Source organism: Sceloporus undulatus, chromosome 1 (genome assembly GCF_019175285.1).
Source record: "Sceloporus undulatus isolate JIND9_A2432 ecotype Alabama chromosome 1, SceUnd_v1.1, whole genome shotgun sequence".
NCBI lineage: Eukaryota > Metazoa > Chordata > Lepidosauria > Squamata > Phrynosomatidae > Sceloporus > Sceloporus undulatus.
The window spans coordinates 117,422,772-117,448,542 of NC_056522.1; the positions used below are offsets into that span (position 1 = coordinate 117,422,772).

General features: G+C 46.2%; 1 protein-coding gene across 1 annotated transcript; it reads right to left on the reverse strand.

Annotated features, from left to right (window-relative positions):
• Window positions 1-869: 869 nt before the first annotated feature.
• Window positions 870-24,779, reverse strand: POU3F2 (POU class 3 homeobox 2). Its single transcript, XM_042445357.1, has 2 exons — window positions 23,274-24,779; window positions 870-3,075 (listed from the first exon to the last, which is right to left on the reverse strand). The coding sequence occupies exons 1-2, from the start codon at window positions 24,675-24,677 to the stop codon at window positions 3,001-3,003; spliced, it is 1,479 nt and encodes a 492-aa protein (XP_042301291.1). The 5' UTR covers window positions 24,678-24,779; the 3' UTR covers window positions 870-3,000.
• Between the last annotated feature and the right edge of the window lie 992 nt (window positions 24,780-25,771).

The following is a 25,771-nucleotide window of genomic DNA, read 5'->3' on the forward strand; positions in this document are numbered from 1 at the left end:
CCCCAAATCTTCTCTAGTTGTTAAGACTGTGATCAGAGAGGATTTCTCCATTGTGGCACCCAGTCTGTGGAACACTCCCATAGAGATGCTGCTTTTCACTTTGCCATCTCTTTGGTGCAGATGGGCAAAGCAATCCTATGGGGATGCAAGAAGGGGCTAACAGGAGTAAAGCCCTACTGGGCTCATGCTGGCCAGAAGTGGGAGCATAAGAGCAGGGAGTTGGAAGGAAAGAAATATACCACATCCATCGCTCACATATTTTGCTTCTCTTGTCAGCAACGTCAGGAATACCCCTGAAATGTACCCCGATCCACCCTGAGTCATCTCTTCTTTCCCCGCAGATGAACAAAAGTTGAAATACAACACCAGGCTATAGGTTTTTTGGGGTTTTTTTTTACATTTTCAAATATTTGGCATCTAAGCTAAGAGCTTTTTACTATATTTATTATTTTTTTAATTGTGTTATCTTTATGGAGAGTACCACCCTGAGGTTATTTATACTGAGTGATGTCACAGGGAGTTGTTGTTGTTGTTATATAGGTGTTTTAATTAGCATAATTAATTGTAGTTCTAGCATTTCACTTTCTAGTTGTAAGACTGTGAGATGAGATTTAAGCAGAATATTCATTATGTAACACCATTAGTGTGCATTGAACAGTACAGAATAAATCTAAACAAAAATAAAGCCTGCTGTCTATGAATTTTCTAATGGCCATAAATGATCATGACTCCAGAATTTGTGTTTAATGCAGAAATTGATATACCCTCCCTCCTTCCCTCCCTCTCTCTATGCATAGGCTCACTCACATATACATGTAAATGTGTATAATATGAAGTACACAACACTTGGCGTTTAACTTTTTATTGATTTGCACACACAAGAAGAGCTCTCAGATCTCTCTCTCCAAAGAGCAAGTCCTCGATGGCAGACAGTAAGCACATGGGGGACTTGAGACAAGACTATTTCCACCTTCTAGGCAGCTCAGGTGAGAGAGGCCATAGTTGGCTGCAGTGGCTTGAAAAGCCACTTGAAATTGATCTTGAAAAGAAGCTGTTTGATGCTCCCTCTTTAGATAAGTATGCCTGGGAGTGACATAAAATGACCAAGAAATTAGTTATGATATTGCTTATTCAGGTCGCAGCCTCTTAAGTTGTAATGTGAGTGTAAGCAATAGTAGCACAATCCACAGTTGCTAGAGACAATAGACAGAAGGGCAGCATTTAAGGAGGAACCTTCATCCCAGATTAAGGGACAATTTCTTCCAATGGTTGTCTTCTTGTTGCAACTACCTGGCTTGAAAGTTGTACTTTGTTACAGTAGGAGTAGATAATATCTGGCCTTCCAGATGTTTTTAATTTCAGCTTCTAGAATCTAGACACTGAGGCCTACAGTGAGCTGGCATGGCTAATAGTAAGGGAATGTGTAAGATGTTTTGGTGAGCTAAGTGTTTCTAACCTCGGTATCTTGTTTTCACTAGAATGTGTAGAATGACCCAACTGTGTTGTGTAAAATAATTTTTCCAGCCAAACTAAAAGGAGGAAATGCTGTAGAACAGGTATGGGGAATGTGTAGCTCTCCAGTTGTTGTTAGACAACTCCAATCAGCCCTAGGCAGCATAGCCAATGCTAAGAAAAGGCAAAAGCTGGAGTCCAACATCTGGCAAGGTGCACATTACCCACTCTTGCTGTATAGTAAGAACAGAAATGTTTTACTTACCCACACTGAAGCTAATCATAACAAAAGCAACTCTTCCATGTAGCAGTATTTCATATTCATATATAACACACCCTAACACTTCCACTAGTTTGACCACATGAATCAGCTCAACTCTGTGTAATGTCATTGTGCCACCTGTGTTTCCTTGAAGAAAAAGCACTTGGAAAACGTCATTAGGTTGAATCCTGGTTCTATATAGTTGGCTTAAGAATATTTCTTTCACATGTGTAAGGTAGAACCTTAGTGTGTATTAAAATAAGTGAACCAAAAGGTAAGGTGACACTTTTTTATTGGACAATTTCTGAAGTTCAAAAGAGGGTCCCATTTTTTTTAAAAAAAATTCTCCACCTGTTTTTGTCATTATACATTTCACATTTTCTGGTACCTCCTGCAGGAGAAACGATATAGTCTGGAACCCTTACACTGCTTAATCCAGATCAGTTTCAGAGCACACCATACATTTCTACGGAAATTTATTCCCTAAGGAGTTGCCATTTTAGACCACATTTCTAGTGAATGTCTACTGACATTGCTTAAAAATAAGCTCACACAGGTTCATGGTGGCAAAGGAGTACTTGCCTCTTGTCACAGCAATGAGGCAATAAATGATAATGTGTACATAAAAGCTTTGAGATATCTCTGTGGCCATAGGAAACACTTCAAGAATGAAATGGACTACAACCTCTGGAGCAATTACTCTGGAATGGCTCCACATAGTTCAATGGGACTTTTGGGGCAGGGGGAACGTTTTCAGCATGAAAGTAATTTTTTAAGTTTTCTGGGTGCCACCAAATTGTTCAAGGAAATGTATTTGAATGTAATATATTTAATTGTTTAGATATGTGCTGGTAGACAATTCTTTTCCTCTGTGAAAACTTTTTCTGTGAGTGTTAGTTTTGCACATTTAACAGCTTAATTGTTCTGAGTTGTGATGCAAAATCCTCATCCAAGACCTTTAGAAAAGGAAGAAATGATGGCAATCCTGTTAATGTGTAGCATTTCCCCTGTTGTGTCTCAAAACGGGAATAATTCACTCCATGGAGAAAACTGTACACCACCACTACCAGCAATAACAACAATGAAAGAGAGAGATAAAAAACATTATGTGGTGAGCAAAGAAATCACATAATCCAGAGCCACCCCAGAGATAATAATTAATAATAATATGAGAAGCTAAAGCCCATTAGGGCTAGTTGAATAGATAGGGAGCATGTGGAATTTAGATGCCTTGTGAAGGGAAGGCCGCGTTCTTCTATCCGACTATCAAGCAAGTTGTTCCGTAATTAAAGGCAGCTTTGAAGCAACGTTGTCAGGGGGTGGTTTGAAGGGAGGGGAAGAGCATCTCCCCAGTCTTGTTCCTGTAATAAGAAGGAAGAAACACATGCTGCCTCTGAACCTTCATATGCTGCCAAAGGATTTCCAACAAAGAGCACATTTGTGAGAGAACTGGGGTTCTTTTTTTTAAAAAGTGTTCCCCAACACGAGAAAGACAGACAGACGCACCGGCTGGCTAGGTATGCAATCATCAAACCACTTACACCAAAGTAGGTCCCCAAAGTCAGCCTATTTCTAGAACAAATGGAACGTGAGCCACTGTAATTAAGTGTATGTTTTGCTATGTATTTATGCTTCTGTGTCTACGTATAACTGGGTATTTGTGCGTGTTGAGAGAGAGAGAAAGATCTTTTAATGGTGTGTGAGCATACTAATGCATAATAATAAAATAATACTGCTTATGTATAAGCTGCTCAAAGCACTTTACATTAATTATGTTGTGTAAGCCAAGGGCAGCATGGCAATTTATTAATTAATACAAATTAATAAAATGATTTACTTCCAAGATCCTCACAACAATTTTCACTTTTCTAATCATTATTTCTGACAGCAAGCTAAAGCTGAGACAAAATGGTTTGCTTGAGTCAACTCTGCAAGTTTTAGTCAAACTATGGCTTGAACAGAAGACTTCCTCATTCACAGTTCATGGTCCTATCCATGATGTTACATCAGGTAGGTAAATGACATATACAGGTAACATCCAGTGACTGCATGATGCACATATTTTGGGGTTATTTGAAACTACCCAGAAGAACTGGCTAAAGTCAGAGAAGTGCTGCTTCTCTTTAGACCCTATCTAGCCTATGTGTAAGTATGTGGCTGTCTCAGAGGGTGCATTATTTTTAAGGATGCCTCCAGCCATAAGCATATTGTGTACTGTAGGCAAAATGGACTAGGGACCAAACATGTTGCTGCCCAAATTTATTGCTCCCAGTGATAGCAGATATTTTAAGGATGATTTGTTGCAACAAGGAGGACCAAATATTAATTTTAAAAAACAGTTTTCTCAATCATGTATTTCCACGTGTGTTTAAAGATATGGAGTATGTGTAAAGAAAACTACATCATGGCTGAATAAAAAGTCAAAATGTCTGAGAGGATTCCTGATTATCTAATGTCACTATTCTAAATGGAGCCTTCTGCATCCAAAGTATCTCCTGCCTGCAAGTTCTGAATCCGAATTTATCTGAATATAGAAACCATCATCCACCCACCCTGTAGACTTTACTCTTAACTTATTTCTACACACAGAGGAGCAAAGAGGTCAGCATCTGTGTTGTGTGCCAAAAGAAAACAGGAAAAGAATGGATTGATTGTTTTGTTTGATGTTTGGTTTTTTTAAAATAATTTTAAAACAATTTTTAAAAAATTCCTTCAAATGCAAAGATTTGTGCATCCCTTTTGCTGGAAGGATCTGAGGAATCTCGGTCTATTTGAACTGCACTGAAATTTGCAAAAAGTAGATTTGACAAATATTAGAATTAGATCCTTCCCCACAAACAAACAAAAAGCAGAAGCAGAGAAAAACTTGCATGGTCCCAGGAAGGTGAAAAGCAGTTTTACCTTACCCTAGAAATGCTGGCAAAGTTTGGTTGTTCTCTAAACATCAATAATAGCATCAGAATGCAACATATGAAAATTGTTCATATACATCATCCACTGATCATATAATGCACTAACCTGCTGAAAACAACAACTGTTCGTATACTATCTTAACTTGCCTAAAGCATAAAATTAGTTATCCCCATATACTAAATGACCATCGATCCATGCTCTGTTTAAGTTGTATTCACTAGGAAGTCAGTGTAAGTTATTAATGGATGAGTGTCTGGCAGGACTGTTTTTGGAAGCTGTAAAAGGAGTGAAACAGGTACTGTAGGCATGCCCATGTTTTGGGAATTGGATTAGTTATTTCAGCACTTCAGATTGTGCTGCTTTGTCCCTAGGCCATTATTTTGTGGCTAAATATCTAGGCAGGACAAGCAATGGGGATTTGGACAAGAATACCAGAAGATGTGCGTAGGCTGGCAAGAAAGAGAAGGACATGCAGAAGCTGGCTATCACTCCAGTTCATGCATTTTGCATTAGGGACACTGTGATGTGGAGTGATCTGCCATCAATGCTGCTCCTAGCCCCTGCCAGCATGAGGACAGTGAATTCACCTGCCTGTTCTGCTGAGATCCACGCAGAACATGTCCTCTCTACAGAGCAACTTCTGCCACTCCTGGTTTCTAAAGTCATGGCAAGTTCCTGGATAAGGGTTCAGAATAATCTTGCATCTACCTTTACCTTCACCTCCCTTTGGTCCCCTTCTGCTATGTAAGAGATTTATACAAGTTGTTTTGTGGTTTTGAAAATTTGTATGTCTTTCTGATATTTGTGAGGGAAAGCCCTATGCAAGCCCTTCTGTTACCTGTATCTGCTGTCCAGTTTCCTCATTAGGTTGTGAGTATGGCTCTCACTAACAAACAGTTATAGATAGGTGCTTGCATCTAGCAAATCTACTCTCAGCTTCACACATAGCATCCTAAGTACACTGAAGTATAAAAAGGTGAGCCAAAAGCAAATTTAGATAAATATTAAAAAATAAACAAACTACAAACTCTTCATCTGGGCCTGGCTTCCATGTGCTAAATTGTGCAAACCTTGTGACAATCACATATATCAAGCTTCCACATGCTGAAATGACTCTAAACATTTTGTGATCAAGCTGGGACAAAATTATCAGCCATAGCTTCCCAAAATATGTGAGATCATCCTAAATCAGGACAAAGAAATCAGATTTCAGTTTCTTATACTCCACTTGTAAGGGGTGTGGGTAGCTGTGTTACTTAGTTGCAGAAAAACCAACAGAATAATAGCTGACATTAGTTTCAGAGGGCATCAACTTTCATAGACTCCTTCATCAGATGCAACTGGCACATCCTATGAAGTATACTGGATCTCAAGAAAGTGTACATCAAATAAATGTGTTTGCTTCAAGGTGCCACAAGGCCCTTTGCTCCTTATATTTCATTATGTAATATATGGAATGGTCCTACAAAATTATAAATACTACCCCCTCCCACCCCCCAAAAAAGATTCTTCATCCACCTTTTGCTAGGTTGTCTCTTGTCTACCATGACATATACATAATCAAAGAGAGGACAGTTTTGCTCAGCCATCCTACAAATGTTTACTGTCCTGAGGGGCTCATGCCATCAGATTTCTACCTTAAGATTGTTAGGGAAAAGTGGTTGTTTGCTATTCCATACAAAAATAAATCCCTGCCTTTGGAGGCTTAATTTGTGCCAGAACTTGGATTAATTTCTTACTAAATAAAGTGTTCCAGAATAGGGGCCGAGATGTGTTCTGAATAGGACTGAAATAACTGCAGGATTTTCCAATACAACAATTCCACAAAATACACTATTAGCAAATGAATTAATTCCCATAACATGTCAGTGAGGGCCACCAGCTGTAATAGCTTTCAAAGGTATTTAGCATTCGTGAAAGATGAAGCTACAAACACCTTTTTAGCCATTCCTGTTTAGAGGCACCATACCTCTAAGGATCTCTTGCAACATTTAATGGGATGGTGTTAGATAGTGCTCCAGTCCAGTCTTTTAATATGGCCTTCTACTGTTAGGTGGAAAGTCAGTGTACTCAGGATTGTGCAAACGTTACATCTGGATAGACTTAAACCTCAACAGTTTCCAGACTTCTACCTTTCCTATAAACAAGAAAGCAAATAAATATGTAAACAAATAAAAATTTAAATGATAGCTAAGCAATGCCGACGAAGGGAGACAAGGCTTTGCACATTTTCCATGAGAAAACTATACCGCCCAGATTATAATGCGACAAAAAGACACTCAAACAACAAGGGTCTTGAGTCACCACATACTTCCTCAATCCATCTCCCTCCAGACTGGCAAGCTACAATTTCCCTCACTCCATCCAGCATGCCTAATATGAAGGCAGTTGTAGTCCAACATCTTTGGGAGGATACTGGGTTGGGAAAGCTGCGCTGCAAGAACACTTGACCCTCTTATTTAGAAACACATCAATAGTATATTAACATATCCTTCATATCAAAGAAATTCAGAAGAAATCCATTTTAAAGAATATACATTCTAGCCAATGTGTTATCTAAATGACAGTATAAAACAAGGCAAAAACACCCCCTCCAGAAAAGATAAGGACTGCCCTGCAATTCCCCTTTGGCATTTGGAATCTGCACTGCTTTATTAGTTTCTTCTTTGGCCTTGCTGGCTATATATCAGAGGAACTCAAGGGACTGAACCCCTGTCCCCCTCGCCCTTTGGGGAAGGCAATGTGAACACCATGGGGGTTTTCCTCCCTCTCTTCCCCCTTTTTCATTCTTTTAAGAACCCTGACCTCTCTCACCCTGCTTTAGAGATCTATGAAGAAAAGGAAGAAATAGATGCACAAGGAGGGAAAAGGGTCAGAGAGCCAGCCTGACATATTGTGATTGGGATGTCGAACTATAACTCTGGAGACCAGGTTTCCAGACCCAGCTCGGCCAGGGACACCCACCTGGGGCAAGTCACACACTCTCAGCCTCAGAGGCAAACAACGGCAAACCACCTCTGAACAAATCTTGCAAGAAAAGCCCAGGATCAGTGGGGGAAATGACTTGAAAGTCCACAACAACATCAAGAGAAGGGTATTACCAAGCCCACAAACACACACACAAACACACACACAGAGATTCAGTTGCCTTCTCTTTTTAACCCTTTGACGACCAGACCCTGACCAGCTTCTCTTTTACGCAAAGGGCCTTTCCTCTAAGCAGCCACTCTCGTTGCCAAACCCGACATTAGAGGTCAGAGACGCCTGGGCTTCTTTTTCTTTTTGTCCTTCCTTCCTTCCTTCCTTCCTTCCTTCCTTCCTTCCTTCCTTCCTTCCTTCCCTCCCAACTCCCCCCCCCCCAAAAGGCTGTGGCTCTTCTCTCTGAAAGCCACTGTCTGTCTGCGGCCGCTGCGAGGCGCCCAGGCTCTACTCTGGCTTTAGAGAAGAAGGCAAGGGCTCCCGAACAGATGCTGCTGCCCTGGGAAGAGCTGGGAGGAGGGAAGGATGGAGGGAAGGAGGGCCAGGGAAGCCAGGCTTTCTTCTCTAATACACTCGCTGGGGAGACTTTGTTACCAAACAGACTCATGCCGGGAGGGAGGAGGGCGGCTCTTGCACAATGAGCTCTCGAGGGGGGATCAATCCGGGGGACACACACACACAGAGAACGACAGAGGGAGAGGCTTTGGAGAGCACTGGGCTCTCTCTGCCTGCTTCCCTTGCCAGCCTCTCCTCTCCTCTCCTGCTCAGGGATGGGGGACCAGATGCCCTCAGAACCGCAAAGCAGGACCAGGCACTCAAGACGGGACCAAATCAAAGCTCCAGAACCCTCCCAGAAATCGAAAGGCATGCTTCTTTAGCCCTGTTCATATTAATAGAGGGCATTTTGGAACCCCCTCCTGGACAGAAGAAGGTGGGAATGGAGGTCGGGTCCTAGAAAAGGAAGATCATAGAATCATAGAATAGTAGAGTTGGAAGAGACCACAAGTGCCATCCAGTCCAATCCCATTCTGCCATGCAGGAACTCTGGTCACCCTGTCCTAAGCGCAAGGGAGGACAAGGCCCCACCAATGCCCTGCTCCTGCTGCCTGCCTGGTCGCCTCTGGCTTGGAAAGCTAGCCAAGTCGGGCTAGCAAGCATGGGGAGCTCTCAAAGCCCCCAGGTTCCCTTCCCAGGACCCAGACACTCCACACCAACCACCACTCCTCCCTCTCCCTCGATTTCTCCCACCACCACATCTTTGGGCTTTGGCCAAGGTAACCAGATGTCCCAATGACCGCAAAGTAGGACAAGGCACCGCCAAATGGAGGGCGTGCAAGGAAAAGGAGGGACATGGCCAAAGAAAATCTCAAAACACTCCAAATCCATGCTTCTTAGTCATGCCCCAGATGGAGATCCTTTTGGAATTCCTCCTGGAGAGAAGGTTGAAACGGAGGAAGTGTCCTGGAAAAGGAGGACGTATGGTCCCCTCCCGCACTTGGCCTGGGGTGCCTTCTGCTGGGAGGCATCTCTCCTTTCCCCTCCCCTCCCACCCGGCTGCCTTTTCTTCCCTGGAGGCCCAGAGGCTGCTTCCAGAAAGCTCCCTCCTCCTCCTCCTCCTCCTCCTCCTCCTCTGTTCTCTCTTCCTTTGTGAATCCGGTGGGATAAATGAGAAAAGAGAGAGGAGAGGAGAAGGAGGGGGGGAGATGGGAGCTTGTGGCTTGTCAAACGTGTTGGATCCAAGATCTGCAGAGAATACATCCAAGGAGCAGGCCTAAACCAGGCCTGGGCGAGGCTTCCCAGCTCCCCTCGCCTCCTCCTCTGTGGCCAAAACCACAAAAGCATATATATAAAAAGAGAGAGAGAATATTTAAAAGCATTTAAGAGAGAGAATATGAAACTGGGGTGGGAATTTCTCCTTTAAAATATAACACCGCATGGCCCTTTCTCTCTCACCTTTGGGCACAAGCAGATGAAAGGCTCAGGGTTTTTGTTGTTGTTGTTGTTGTTGAAAGGTTTCTCAGTTAAATTGGGGATTAGGGGAATGGGGCTGTTTGGGCCTGTCTCAGCAACTCGGGGATCTTCCATAAAATAAAATGAGATGAAATGAGAAACTCTCAGCCCCGCTGTAGAGAGGAGGCGTTTTAAAGGCGCAAAAGGTTAGGCAAGAGATGAACTCACAAAAAATCCCACCAAATCCTGGCTTGAGAAAGGAACTCAGAAGCAGCATAGCGCGAATCGTCTGATTATGACTAGTTTTGTAACACAAAAGCATACACACAAACACACACACACACTCAAAAGCAAGGAGGGTTGGGGATGGTCCTAAGAATCACCGGGATTTATTTTAATTAAAAAAATTATTTAAAGTGAAAGCACAAGCAGGAAATCTCCCAACCGCAGAATGGATGAATGGATGGATAGATGGGTTTTTAAGTGGCATATTTTGCTCTACTCTCTTTTAAAGAGAATGTCAGATACATAACAGATCCATCTCTCTCCCGTTAAGACATCTGAAGCCCTATCTGTTGTTTTTCTTTTCCTTCTAAGAGGCGGGAGGAAATAAAAGCAAAGTTTCTCAGGTTATTATCATCATCATTATTATTATTTTCCGGGGGAGGGGGAGGTTGTCTCAAACAGGATTAAGGAGATCATTATAGCTCCCTATCGAAGCCACCCGAGAGAGGAACCGATGGCATCAGGACATGATCAGCTTCATTTCAATTTTAAGGAAAGACATTTCCAGAAAATAGATTCAGCGCACTTTCCTAGGAGTTAAACCCTTTTGAATCCGATGGGGATTACAGGACTTTCAAATAAACACAACGAAGCATTTGTGCGCTTTAGGTGTGCAAAACATATTAGGAAAGAAAACAAATTATTGCTCTGAATATTTCAGATTTTTCTAAAAATTAAAAACTCTGCAAATTAGGTGAGATATCTGCAAACGCAGACACCTCAAACACATACTTTTTTTCCCCCTCCCGGGATAATACACTTGTCAATGTTTCAGTTTTAATAGGCGGATTTTTGAAGGGGGGGTATTAGTGTCTATTTTGGAAGTGGGGTGGTTAAATTGGGAGACCCTGCCCAGAGGAAAGGAAGGTGCCTCCTTGCCACTGCCTCCCCCAAAAGGACACCAGCCCTAGATCTTTCCTGTGCGCGACTCAAATCCAAACCCTTGCAAATGCCCTAATTAGAGTAATTAGAATAATAAGGCTGCCTATATGGGGTAAGACAATGTGTACCAACAACTTTATTTAATGCATACTGCTAATCAGTGGTGCGTGCCTCCTTGAATGCTTTGGTGCAATAAAACTCACCCCTCGGTCCGCCCAAACAATCAAATACAAATTAGTTTAATGATTGTGCCTGCCTTGAATGTCTTGGAAAAATCCACAGGCGGAGGGAAAACAAATAGCACCATCCTTGTTTGTCTGAGTCTTCCCTCCTGGCCAAGGAAAGGGGGCCGCCTTGGACTTGGCAGGGATTGGCAAGGACTGGAGAAAGAGAGGGGGGGGGGACTCTGAAGGGACCAACAACTAAAAGGACACATACACACAGGCAAAACTTTCCGATGGGCAGGGAAGTCCCTCAGACTTTGGGGAAAGAGACGGCTCCAGGGTGCTTTCTGTGGGGCAGGGGCTGAAAAATGCACAAACACACGCTTCTGCAAAAGCTGGGATCCTAGGCACATTTCTGGGGGGAGTTAAGTTCCACTGAAGATGAATACTTGGGAGTAAACATGCAGGGGGAGTTGTGCTGGCCATTTAACAAATGTTTGCACTTGGGAGTAAATGCATCTTAAATGCATCTGAGGAAGTAGACTTAAGCTTAAGAAAGCTCCTTCTGCCAACTTCTTTCTTTCAGTTAAGTCTCAAAGGTGCTACCTACTGATTGTACAGACTAACACGGCTATATCTTTGAATTCTACCACTTGGGAAGAAAGTTACACAAACCAGGACCCCAGGAGCGGAAACAGCTGGCCTTGAAACTGCAAGGCCAGTTGAGCCAGCAAATAAGCAAGCAAGCAAGCAAAAAGAGCCACCAACAAAAAGAAAAGTCGGGCCAAGAAGCATACTGGGTTCTCCTTCTCTCCATCACAGAGTCTTTAAACCCTTCAAGCCGGTAGGGGAACACCTGGGTCCCCCTCCTCCGTCGGGTTCAACTGTATTTTAGTTGTATGCATACACACACCGACATGTATTTCTCTAAGCCAGCGGCGCGATCAGGCCCGCTTCTGGAGTCCTAAACAGGGAGGGTTGTGGTTAAGGTCCAATGGCGAGCAGCCTACCCAGGGTGGCCAGGTGTGTCCTCATAACCACAAAGGAGGACAAGGCACCGCAAAATGGAGGGCCTTCCGGGGGGGAGGAAACAATGGAGGCCATTCACCCCCCCCCCCTTTAAAAAAAAAAAAAAAGCTCAAAACACTCCTAGATATGTAAACCCATGCGTCTTAGTCTTGCTCAAAATGAAAGACGTTTTAGAATGCCTCCTGGACTGAAGGCTGAAAGGTAGGACAGGTCTTGGGAAAGGAGGTCCAAGTCTGGACACCCTGGGTCCACAAGATGGTGACAAGATGTCCTATTTTCCCTCCCGACTTTCCCCAGGAAAAAGGCGATGCCTTTTTTCCTCCCCTCCTTCCTTCCCATCTTCCCAGCCAAACCACTAAATCCTGGGATACAGTTTCCCCAGTCCCCAGTCAAATGCTGTTTGCACCCCCTTGAGACCAACACTCCCTGCTTGCCTCTCCTGCTGGTGCCCGACTCACTTTCTGCATTGCCGCCTCCCTTCCATACTGCAACCCACGGATGCTTGGATGGTTGAGCAATTTCCCCAAAGGCTGGATTTAGAGGACTGGAGTGTCCCTCCCAAAAAAACAAAAGCAATGATGGGAAAGATGCCTTTCTGGGGACCCATTGGTGAATGGGGGGGGGGGTCTCACTTTCTAGGAAGGTTTGCAGAAGGCACCCGTTGCTTGAGACCAACCTCAGCCTTACGTCTGGGCTTGAAGTTTCCCAACTTCGTAAGATCGGTTGATGGAGGAGTTTGATGGGACCCCGATTCCCTGGGGGCCCTGGACCCCCCAGCTGAGTCTCCTCTTTAGGGAAGGAAGGGGCTCACCAGTTCAGATCCCACACATCATGCCACTGAAAGTAGTGAGAAACAAGGAACCTCTTCACCCTTTGCTGGCTGCCACACTCCCTGGCACCCCCAGGAGCCCCCACAGGTTCTCCCCCCCCCTTCCCACCCCAGTCCCGCACGCCCCCCCTACTTCCTCTATTAAAAATAATAATAATAATAATAATAATAATAATAATAATAATAATAAGATGATGATGATGATGATACCAGATCTTTGGACACACACGTTGTTTTAGGTGGAAGAAATTCCCTCCGCAAATCAGAGGGGGCTTCCTAAAATGTCAGACCCGAGGTGTCAAAAGCACAATAAAACCCCTTCCGAAAGAAAGCCCTTCACTCCTGATGGCTGAGCGAACGGTTCATAGAATCATAGAGTAATAGAGTTATTATTCAGTCCAACCCCATTCTGCCATGCAGGAACTCCCAATCAAAGCATCCCCGACATATGGCCGTCCAGCCTCTGCTTAAAGACTCCCAAAGTTCTATGCCTTCAAGTCGTTTCCGACTTATGGCGACCCTATCACGGGGTTTCCTTGGCAAGATTTGTCCACAGGGAGATTGCTTCTTGTCCCTTCCTTTGAAGCTGAGAGAGTGTGACTTGCCCAAGACCCCTCAGTGGGTTGAGGGGAGATTCCAACCCTGCTCTCCAGGGTCCTGACTCAAACCACCACGCTGGTTCTCGAGTGAGTAAATGTATAACACAAGGCCATAAACAGAAGGCAAAGAAGGCGAAGCGAACTGCTCGAGGGATCTGAGAGTCATCCAAGGTTTGCTGATCTGAGCCTGGATGCTCCAAATCAAAGGGTCAGCAGACCTGAATGCTCCTCACCCTGATCGCCCTCTTCTAAACGAGACGTCAATCCCCATCCTTTTCAGTGCCAAATGTGGTTCAAGTCAAGGGGCCAGGAGGAATCTTTCCTTTCCAACTGTGGCTGCAGTCCAAACCCTTGTTTGCTTGACAATAATGGGGCTGTTCCTGAGGAAAGGGATTTCAGTTTGCATCGCCAAGTACTTTAACTTTAGGGTTTTTTTTTGGGGGGGGGGTGTTCGTGCTATATGTGGCCATGTTCTAGAAGAGTTTATTCCTGACTTTCCCCCAGCATTTGTGGCCGATTTCATCCTCTGAAGATGCCAACCACAGATGCTGGGGAAACGTCAGGAATAAACTCTTCTAGAACATGGTCACATAAAGCCCGAAAAACCTACAAAAACTATGGATGCCGGCCATGAAAGCCTTCGACTTCACATACTTTAACTTACTTGATTGAGTTCGTGAGTGCCAACCTGTGTCTTCTCTCTCTCTCTCTCTCTCTCTCTCTCTCTCCCCCTAGTATATATAAAATGTTCAACTATTCACCACTGTTTCCATCCTCTTACAATACGAAAAGGGGATGTGACTGTGGGCAGCCTTCAGAGAGGAGTGCTATCCAGCTGGGTTTTGAGGCATTATAGTCTATATTTGAGGCATTATAGTACAGTATATATTTCCAGCCGCAGAAGAAGTAACAACTCACAACTTCTTAGTGGTTTAATACAAGTTTAGGATGGGAAGTGCTCTCTCCAGCTCTTTCCAAAAGGACCGGTCTTAAAAGGTGCGTTGGAAGCAAAGTGCCTTTAAGGCTTAAAACTTATGGGCGTTTGGATATGCCTTCAAGTCCCGGGTCGCCTTATGAATGTTCATAGTTTTCTTAGTCAAGGAGTACTCAAAGGTTTTGTCCTCCTAGTTCCTTCCTCTGAAATGTAGCCCTACAGCCCCTGGTATTCGCGGGCGGTCTCCCATCCAAAAACTAACCTAGGCTTATCCTGCTTAGCTGTTAAGATCAGAGAGGATCCGGTGCCTTTGGGCTATTTAGGCACCTTTATGTTATAGTTTTGGTTTTGGGTTTTTGCTTTTTTAAAATATGTCATTCAAAACACGCTTTGCTGAATCAAAACTTTGATTTTTAGGGAACTGAACATCTAAATAAATGTGCTTTTGCGGCAGGAGCTCATGTTCACTTTTAAATCAGTCCTGCTCAGATTTAGAGTTATGCTCTTGGTCTGGGCCATAAACCCGATTTTAATGCGATTTTAGTAGAATTGGAGCCGTTCAACCTGATCTTATACCGGTTCCCTAAAAGTCCTAGTCTTTTTGAGCTTAAACCTAAGTAAGTAACCGTAGGTCATAGAAAACTACATAACAATTTAAGAGGTTCAGTTGTTCGCATTGGGCACAAACTAAAAGATTGGGAACAAATCGAAAGGTTTTGTTTCTAATTTACCTAGGAATGAAAAAGCGATTTCTTTTGTAATTTAAACATACCCCTCAAATCCAGAAATCCCATGACATTCTCTTTTCCTGAAGAGCTTTGGACTTTTGATGCAAAACAACCCCTTTTTAACAAAATTGTTCTCATAAATAAATAATCCGTTTGTAAATAACAACCTGATATTGTTGTTTCTCCAGATATATACCGTCAGTGTGCTATATACATCTTAATGCTCCCAATAACCATCTTTCTTGACTTAGACTCTTGCCTAAAAATCATTTTTCCATTCTCAAATTCTCTCTCTCGGCTTCCTCCAGCCTTTTCACTCAGGTTGTTGTTGGTGTTTTTAAAAGGCAAGGCGAGCATATGGGGGTGTTAAGGGAACGTTTTTTACTATTTGTTTTGGTTTTGTATTTGCATTTCATTCTGCTGTTACCCGCCTCGGTCCTCAAAAGGGAGAGGCGGGATACAAATAAATATTTATTATTATTATTATTATTATTATTATTATTATTATTATTATTATATCTTTCAAAGTGGGACAGAGCCTGGATCCACACAAGGTGGGTCTTACCTCCAAGTAAAACCCTTTAAGACCCGACATCCCTGTCAGCTCCAGAAGGAAATCCCTCTGAGCTGGGTGAGGGTTCTTCGCCGCTAAATCAGGGGGAAGGCTTTACTAAATAAAACCCTGGCCCTGAAAGATGAGGAGCAGAATCTCCTTCTTTCTTTCTTTTCCTTTTTCCTTTCCCCTTTTTGTTTTTGTCTCTAGGGAAAAAAAGGTCTTTGTTTTCTGCTTGCCTCCAGAGACAATCCGTTGGGGTTTAGATGCAAAACGGCAGCCTGGGTGCGAAGGTTAGACTCTGGGAGGCCTTCTTTGTTCCAGAAGGGTTTTCTAGCTCTGCCTCCAAAGGGATCGCAGAGCACTAAGAGCAAGGAAACTGGGCAGCCTCAGCTTGCACCCGCACTGCAGAAATAACCCACTTTAACTGCTATGGCTCAATGCTCTGGAATTCTGGGAATTGTAGTTGGTTCCAGAATTCCAGAGCATTGAGCCATAGCAGTTAAAGGGGTGTCAAACCGGATTATTTCTGCAAACCAAACCTTCTTGTCTCCCGGCCCGGATCGCACGACACCAATTCAGCGGGAATGGTTTGGACTGAAAAGGAGCGGCAGGCAGCCTTCAGAGAATGACAAGCAAACAAATCGGCCTAATTGGCTTCGGGATCGAGACAGTTGCTGCTAGTCGGGACTCGGCGCAATTTGGCGCTCCACGAAACCCTTGTGGAAGGAAGGCGGCTGTCTTTTCCTCCCCGGCTCTTAAACCTTAAAAAAAGGCGTCCTTTGACATACGCATTTATCACATGGGCCAGAACATGTCAACATCAAGCCGAAAGGATCAGGAGAAAGAAAACAACAACAACAACACACACAGACACACACAAAGACCAAACAGCCGAGGAAAGAAAAGAGGAAGGGAAGAGGGAAGAGGGAGAAACCTTCACGGAAGGGGTTCCCCGGCTAAACCCGAAAAATGCTCTCGGAAAAAGAAAATTGGAATTCTCCCTCTTTCTCTCTCATGTCATCTAAACCTTGCTTTAGTTTCTGTCCTGTGCCTTCAAGTCGGTTCCGATTTATGGCGACCCTAAAGCGGCCCTATCATAGAGATTTCTTGGCAAGCTTGGTTCAGAGGGGATTTTGCCATTGCCTTCCCCTGAGGAGGCTGAGAGAGTGTGACTTCTTGCCCAAGGTCACCCAGTGGGTTTCTATGGCCGAAGCTGGGAATCAAGCCCTGGTCTCCAGAGTCGCAGTCCAACTCTCAGATCACTACACTAAACAAACTCCTGGGGTCTAATCCTAGCCCCTGAATCAGGCATTGGGGTTGGTTTTATTTTGTTTTACCAACAGTGATGATGTCTGCAACTTTTCCAAGGCTTCCTCCCTTCCCTTTTTGCCCCAAGTCACCTCTCAGACTTACTGGGAATTTCTCCCCCACATTTCCCTTTCTAGATCTACCTTTAGCTCTCTTCAGGAAGAGGAGAAAGGAAAGGTGCTTCCTACCCTTCAGAAAGCCCACCATCTGCAGGGTTTTTCTTTCTTTTCTTTTCTAGATTCTTAACCCTGGAAGTTCAAATTCCACCCATTTTGAGAGAGATGCAAGCGCACAATTGCACCAAAAGGCAGAACTCTCTACCTTGACTCATTCTGTCTGTCTGTCTTTGGGGTAAAGATTTCCAAAGAAAACATCGCTTCTTCTCGAAGGGGGACTTGTAGGGGTCCATATATAGGACTATAATCCTTTCTACCAGCGCGGATGGGAGATGCAGCTCCTCTAGAGAGATAAAGGGGCCGGGAAGCTGGTTTTAAACCACGTTTCAGAGAAGGAAGCCAGGGCCCCCCAAATATACATCACACCCGACCCACCAAGTAGCATGCATGTGATCTCCGCCCCTCAAACCACATAGAGAAAGGGAAAAAGAGGGGTGGAAGGCAAAATACTGTACTCCCTCCCAGGCCACTGAAACGTCCTGCAGAGGGCAGATGCTGCCCAGTTTTCAACTCTCCAATCCCCCTTTCTCATTCTCTCTCTCTCTCTTCTCTCTGTCCTGTTATTTTTATTTATATAGACACAGTGTATTGGGGGGGGGGGGAGTACAAACAATTCAACAAACTATTGACCAAAGGGGATGTTCAATTTCTAGCCAGCTTAAACGTTTTACTCGTGCGATCGGAGAACACTCCTTCTGTCTGTCCCTTGGCTTCCCGACTGTTGATAAGATCATTTCGCGGCATCCTTTCGGGAGGGACGCGTGTTAATATTGACCAGGCATTAGAAAAGATGATTCAGTCTAAAGAAGGCTGCAAAGAGGGCTGGGGATGAGAGGGGGATGTGGATGGGATGGGGAAGATACTACACAACCCACAAGCCTTGCAAACACCCATTCCCACAAGGATGAAACCACTGTAGGAAACCTGGTGCGGATTTCCCCTCTTTAACAATATAGCCTGGCCAAGTTCAGTAGGACCCGAATTCAAGTTTGGTGAGGATTTAAACACGACTTCCCTTCCCCTCCTCCTCCATCGCCACAGACGCAGTTTAATACAAATCCGAGCCGCTGAGTGCAATCGGTCTGAATGCTGACTTGATGCGGATCCCGATTCTGTGCATTGCTTACTAGAGGAGAAGGGTCCCCAGGAATAGCCCGCTTAACCAGGTTTTAAACTACCACGGATTTAGAAGGAACTTCAGAAAAGTGGCCTTAACACCGCAATCCTGTTCTGTCCAACGGTTTTTGTCTCAGCTACTTGTCAGTTGCAGATTAGACTAAATACTTATTTGAAAAGGAAAGGAAAGGAAAGGAAAGAGATGGGGGGACTGAATGATATTAAGGGGAAATTATTGGTTGCAAGAAAGAAAGATAGAAAGGAAAAGGGTTAGGAGAATATTTCAAAAGTATACAAGAGGAAAAAACACCTAGCATGCAGTCTACCTGGCAAAACTTTGTTTTTGCTACAAAAACCCACTTGGCTAACTCCCTCTGAGTCAGGCAAAACGCCTGCATTTGTATAGCGTCAATCGAAGAGTTTAATTATAAATACTGTGTATATATTCGGGGGAGGGAAAAAGATCGAGAGTCTGTCCTCACAGAGACATGCCCCACCACGCTGTTTCCTTCACAGAAAAAGCAACAACAACAACAGCCACAACAACACACCAGTAGTGGAACTACAGTTTCTCCATACACCGGTTCAGTTTGGAATGAGACTGGAGTTAAAGTCCACTACAGAAAGCGTCTTGGATATTATTATTATTATTATTATTATTATTCTGCCAAAGAAGTGGGAGAGCCTCGGATCAGAGAGCCTCGGTCTCCCTCCACTTCCCACCAGAGTCCCTTCTAGGGAAATATTGCTCAGAAAGCTGAGCAAGCTTTCCAGATTCAAGACATCCTCCAGACATTCAAAAAAGAGAGTCCCCCACTTTGCTTTCACACATGAGAGGCCAGTTCCCAGAGAGGCTTAAGAGACATCTGGTGCTATCTGAGACCAGATAAAGGCCTGTCCCTTACTATTGGTCCATGGTACCTGCTACCCCAGCCAAACCTGTCTAAAGATCTCTCATATATTCCTAAACTTCATATATATATACAGTAATTCCTAAACGTCAGAGAAGTCCATCCAATAGCAAGACTAGAGTCAGTCCCTTCCACAAAAGTGTGTGTATCTCTATCTAGGTTTGGATAGACAGCTATAGAGATATTTTCTTCGAAGACACTATGCCAACCACTCAATACTGGCACTTTTTTGTTTTTGTTTTTCTCTTTCTCTCTCTCAAAAGCAAAATGAAAGATATGCCAATAAGTCGAACAAACTATCAAAGTCTTTGTGTATTTCTGTTTTATGTAGATAATAAAATATTACTTTAACATAAATATATAAGGATCTCTGCGCTTTTATTATTATTATTTTTCCCCACAAGCACATCCAAAATGTACCAAAAAACAAAGAATGTCTTTAAAGAGACTGAACCAAAATTTTGTTTACATCCCATATAGATTTGTTTTCTTTGTTCACCTATTCATTTTAAAGCTACAGGAAAAAACAAAACAAAACAAAAAACCAGTTTCCAGAACCTGTTTGCTTTAAGAGAAATAAATATACATTGAGGCAAGCCACTTAAAAAAAATGATATGAAAATATTTCCCTGGGTAGCATTTTTAAAAAATAAAAAAGGAAAAGGAAAAAAAAAAAGGGGGGGGGGAATAGACAAAGAAAACATGAAAACTATTTCTGCATTTCAAAGGACAAATATTAAACATATATACAGAGCGGTAAGGTTTGCTTGGTAAGGTATTTATATGTAAAAAAATTATTCTAAAGTAAATCTATCCAAGGGTTTATTTAGAAGAGGATCTGCCTCCACCAAACTTCCTCTTCGGACCTTACTCAGTTAATATTAATAAGCCTCACTGTTTCCCTCCTCCCTTTGCCACTTTCTCTAATCCCAAGACCTGAACATGGCTATAAGGGGAGTTTGCCCCCAGACCTTAATCAAAAGCAGCTATGATACCCTTAAAAAGAAACCAGTGTCCATATCATTTTGGAGGAGAAATAAAACCACAACCTTGGAAGGGGAGGGAGGGGGAGAGGTTTAGAATAAAGGCCAATGAAGTAGCTTCCCAGAAATCTGCGTTTGTTTTATGGAAGGGGAAGGGAGGGGAAAGAGGGAAATCTGATGCTTAGAAGAACAACCGAAGACCATATTATTCAGTCCCACCTACCACCTTCCTTTGTAGGTTTCTCTGAGAGAACATTCATTCCTCCAGGAAAAAAACTTTGTAAAGATTATTCTTTAAAAAGTTATGCAGAGACATCCCACCCACCCGCTTTTAATTTATGCTTTTTGTGCTGAGTACATGTTGCAAAATTTAAATCTGTCCCTATCAAGGTTGCAAGGGTTGCCCCATCATCATCACCCCATTGTGGAATATCATATACAGTACAAGTTTCAGCTTCCTCCTCCTCCTCCCTTCTTTCCTCTCTAGAGCATTTCTCTCTCCATTTTGGGGGAATGTGGGGCTTCTGGAGTTAAACTGCTTTCTCCCCAGAAAACACATCTATCAAAATAACTTAACAAAGGACAGGCCGGGGGAGAAACAGCATTTCGGTTGCCTTGTTTTCATTTCGTTTAGCTCAGTTGTGAGGAAGCAGAAAAGGACGGTGAAGTTAAAACGGTCTTTCTTTCTGTCTTTTTCCCTTTTCAGGCCACACACATTATGCTGAAATCTGAATAAAGGATGCCAGCTGCATTTAACATCTGAGAGTGTATCTTGCACAGGAGCATCCCCTGGTAGTTGGGCCACCTATATAGCAGGTGCTTAAATTTTAAAGGAAGCCCCAGAGACCCATTTACTTAGACTGAATCCCATTTATTTCAATGGGGAGGGTTTTTTAAAAACCTGGCTACCTTCTCTGCTCCAGCCCCACTGATGTAAACAGAAGTAATGGCAACTGACCATTCTGCTCTCTGAATGAGGGTGCATTGGGCCTAGTCCACCTCCATTGAAGCCAACAGGAAACTTCCCATTGAAGTGAATGGCTCCAGGCTTCGAAGGCAAGGGCTACAGTTCCTAAACCACTTACATCATAGGCGTGCAAATAAGTGCCACCTAAAGCGAGTGTGTCACTAGAAAGTCTAATCAGTTTTTTTGTTTTTGTTTTTACAAAAGAGAAACAGACTATGCCAAATCCTAGTGGGAGGCTGCTCTCTGAACTGGAGAGAAACTTGAGAAACTGGAGCGTGTCCAAAGGAGGGCCACCAAAATGAGGAAGGGTCTGGAAACCTTGCCCTATGAGGAACGCCTTAGGGAACGGGGATGTTTAGCCTGGAGAAGAGAAAGTTAAAGAGGTGATATGATAGCCCTGTTTAAATTTTTGAAGGGATGTCATGTTGAGGAGGGAACAAGCTTGTTTTCTGCTGCTCCAGAGAATAGGACACGAAGCAATGGATGCAAGCTATAAGAAAAGAGATTCCATCTCAACATTAGGAGGAACCTCCTGACAGTAAGGGCTGTTCGACAGTGGGACACACTCCCTCAGAGTGTAGTGGAGTCTCATTCTTTAGAGGTCTTTAAACAGAGGCTGGATGGCCATCTGTTGAGGATGCTTTGATTGAGAGTTCTTGCATGGCAGAATGGGGTTGGACTGGATGGCCCTTGGGGTCTCTTCCAACTCTACGATTCTATGATTCTATGCTATGATTCTAACCCTCCTGTTTAGAGAGAAGTGAAACTCACTTCCAAGCGACTCTTTCCCTAATAACCAGAATGGAGAATCCGAATCACAGCTATAAGTGTCCTAAGGCAGGGTGCTATTGGATGCCCCAGAAGCACAGAAAACTTTCTGAACAGGACCTGTGAAGCAAAGGATTATGCATCTCTTCTCTATCTCCCATCTGAAACCCCTCACGCCTCCTTTAGGTTCATTCAAAATGCCGCTTTCTACTGGAAAGCCCCGTCTAGGTTTATCTCCGGCTCTCACCCCTCTCATTCATCCCTTTCTGCTCTCACCTAAGCTATGAAAAGTGGATGAATCAGTTTAAAAGTTAACATGTCCCTCTCTGTGCCTATCCAGAACTAGATCCTCCCCCCTTTTCTCTCTCATCCACACATTTCCCCCTGCATTTTAGTAATCCCAGAGTTTTTGGAAAGTGGAAGTGGCTTTCCTTCCACTCCTTGTCCTCTAACACCTTTCTCGCACTTCCTTCAAGATCTGCTTAAGCCTAAAGAGCCCGGCTTCCCGACTCTGGAGGTTGTTGATGGTGGCGGAAAGAGCGAATTTAAAAGTAACCTCCATTGAAAAGGCGGCCCGACACTTCACAGCCCCACAGACAAAGAGGAAAGCAAGGGCTACTACTCCGCACACATGGCTGGGGACACTGCCCCACCTCTGCCAGCCCTCAGGGCGGGAAAGGCAAGCCCCTTCCTTCCCCAGCGAGGCAGGAGGGGAAGGAAAAGGAAAGGAAAAGGAGAGGGAATCTGTAAACTTTTCTTATTATGTTTTCCCTTTTCTTTGCAGTGCAAAATCACGGAGCCTTCTTTTCTGACAAGAGCGGCAGGACTCTCACACTCGCCTATGATTTCTTGTTTGTCCCCATAGAACAAAAGTAAAGACAACAAAACAAAACCATGGAACGAAACAAAAACAAAAACACTAAACAAAGCCCTCCCGAAGCGTGTCCCAGCACAACCCAAGCATCCCTCCTGCAGAAGCCGTTGGCTAGATCCCCCAAAAGCCCTCCATTCAGGACAACCAAGACCCTGCCACCATCACAGGCCAACTTTGGGGGGGGGGGTTGGAGGGAAAGGAGAGGAGAGGAGAGGAGGATCTTTAAACCTTGAAGGAAGAGAAGAGGTGGGCCAGATGCGTGTGTGTGTGGGTCTGCATGTGTGTCTGGGGCAAACCCTCTCTGGCCTCTGACACACTCCTTGCCCTTCCTTCCTCGCCTGGAGGGGTCCCAAAGCACCCCATCCCTGACCCACTTGGATAGTTCAGTGTGCAGCAAGCCTGGCCTTTCCTTCTGGTTTTGTTTGTTCTGTTGAGTTTAAAGGAGGGAAGTGGAAGGGGTGGGGTGGGGGGAGACAATCCAAAGGGTGGGGGTTTCGGGAGGAGCAGAGGAGGGCAGGACGGACGATCCCCCTTCCTCCCCCTCCCTCCCCTTTCCTCTCCCCCCCCGCTCCTCCTGGTGGGCTTCACTGCCCCGGAGTAGTCTGTACCCCGTGGTGAGGAGGAGGCGGCGGCGGCGTGTCCCTGCTGGGCCCATACACGTCCTCGGCTCCCGGCAGAGTCCCTCCCGGGGGCGTCATGCGTTTCTCTTTCTGCCTCCTGTTACAAAACCACACGCGGACCACCTCCTTCTCCAGCTGGAGGCTGTCCGCCAGCGAGGTGATCTCCTGGGCCGAGGGCTTGGGGCACTTGAGGAAATGGCTCTCCAGGGCGCCCTTGACGCTCACCTCGATGGAGGTGCGCTTCTTGCGCTTGCGGCCCTGGGCGGCGATCTTGTCGATGCTGGTGGGGCTCCCGGACGAGGAGTCCGCCTCCTCCAGCCACTTGTTCAGCAGGGGCTTCAGCTTGCACATGTTCTTGAAGCTCAGCTGCAGGGCCTCGAAGCGGCAGATGGTGGTCTGCGAGAAGACGTTGCCGTACAAGGTGCCCAGGGCCAGGCCCACGTCCGCCTGCGTAAATCCCAGTTTGATCCGCCGCTGCTTGAACTGCTTGGCGAACTGCTCCAGGTCGTCGGAGGTCGGCGTGTCCTCGTCCGAGTGCGGGGCGGAGGCGAGGGGGGCTTCGTGTGGGTGGGGGGGGGGAGGGTGGTGGGGGTGGTGGGGGTGGGGGGGCTGGGGGTGCTGGGGGTGCGGGTGGTGGTGGTGGTGGGCAGGGGCCGGAGGGGGGTGCTGCTGCTGCTGCTGTTGTTGCTGGGAGAGGTGCTCGGCGTGGTGGGGCGGAGGGGGCTCCTCGTGGGCCTCCCTTAAGCCGTGGTGGTGCATCCCGCCGGCGCCCAGCATCCCGTTGACGGTGAATCCCGGCGGCGGCGGCTGGGAGTAGAGCAGCCCGCCTTGTCCGCCTCCGTTGGCCGCCGCCATCCCCGGGGGAAGGTGAGCCGAGCCCCCCGCCGTCCTCCACGCCACGGCGGCGGCCACAGCGGCGTGGTGGCTCCCGGCGTGGTGCACCAAGTGCGGAGGTCTGCTGGGCTGCTGCTGCTGCTGCTGCTGTTGCTGCTGCTGCAAGTCCTCCCCGCGGGCCCCGGCCTGCCCCACCGAGGGCTTGATGTCCTGCTGGCCCAAGGGGCTGCTGGACCACGGAGAGTCGCCGCCGCTCCCGCCGCTGCTCCCGCCTCCGCTGCTCCCGGCGCCTCCGCCGCTTCCAGCGCTGCCTCCTCCTCCTCCTCCTCCGCCGCCTCCTCCTCCGTGGGAGAGCGCGGTGATCCACTGGTGAGCGTGGCTGAGCGGGTGGCCGTTGCTCTGGAGCGCCGCGGCGTAGTCCGCCTGCACCAGCGCCTGGGCATCGCGGTAGGCGGCGGCGGCGGCGCCCGGCTGCATGCTCCCCGGCGGAGGCTCTCCGTGGACCATGGGCGACCCGGCGGAGAGGAGGCTGTAGTGGTTAGAGGCTGTGGTCGCCATGGCTCCCCGAGCCGGACTGAGGGCTCCGCTGCCAGGCGCCGCGCATTTGACAGCTGACTTTCCCGCCTCGGGGCTCCTCCGCTGGCTCGCCTCTCGCTCGCTTCCCCCGCCACTGCCGCCGCCGCCGCCAAGTCCTCCCGGCCGAGGCCCACGGAGCCCAGGCAGGCACGCGCCCCGGCTCTCCCCTCCCCCCGGCCCCCATTGGCTCCCGCCGCTTTGAGCTACGTGGAGACCTCTAGCAACCGGCGCAGGGGGAGCCTCCCATTGGCCCCGGCCCTGGCCAGCCAGACACGCCCCCCGCCCCCTCCCCTCCCTCCCTCCCTCCCTCTCTCTGTCTCTTTGTAATCAAACTCTGAGGAGGAGAAGGGAGGGAGGGAGAGGGAGAGGAGGGGGGGACGAGGAAAGAGTGGGAGGAGGAGGAAGAAGAAGAGGAATAGGAAGGAAAAGAAGAAGGAAGAGAGGAAGAGGAAGAAGAAGAGGAATAGGAAGGAAAAGAAGAACGAAAAGAGGAAGAGGAAGAAGAAGAGGAGGAGGAAGACGAACAGAAGGAGAAGGAAGACGAGGAAGAAGAGGAAGAAGAAGAAGAGGAAGTAGAAGAGGAAGAGGAAGAAGAAGAAGAAGAAGGAAGAGGAGAGTGAGGAAGAGGAAGAAGAGGAGGAGGAGGAAGAAGAAGAAGAAGAGGCGGAGGAGGAGAAGAGGAAGAAGAGGAGGAAGAAGGGGACGAATAATAATAATAAGAGGAAGAAGGAGGAGGAAGAAGAAGAGGACAAGGAGGAGGAACCGCTCAGTTGCTTACTTCTAGTGGCATTGGCTGAGTTGTGATGGAGAGGGAAGGGGAGCGAGGAGGACGGAGGATCCCTTTCCTCATTCAAGCCAGCAAGCCAGCAAACCCTGCGAGCAGAAAGCAAACTGAGCCTCCTGCAGACACACACACACACACACACACACACACACGCAGCCGGCGGAGACGGCGCACTCTCCTGTTGCTGTTTGCCTGGCTATTGCTTTTGGAAAAGGCGGCTGCCGCCTTGCCTTGGGCGGAGGGCTCCTCTCCTCGCTCCCCAGCCCTCCCCTCTTCTTGCCAGCTTTACTGG

Bases quoted from the DNA above. Each gene is read 5' to 3' on its own strand.
- POU3F2 (XM_042445357.1), bottom strand. From the start codon at position 24,677: ATGGCGACCACAGCCTCTAACCACTACAGCCTCCTCTCCGCCGGGTCG. The intron at 3,076-23,273 runs GTACAGACTACT...TTCTTATTACAG, and splicing joins CGCCTCCTCCTCACCACGGG to GAACAAGACTGGGGAGATGC.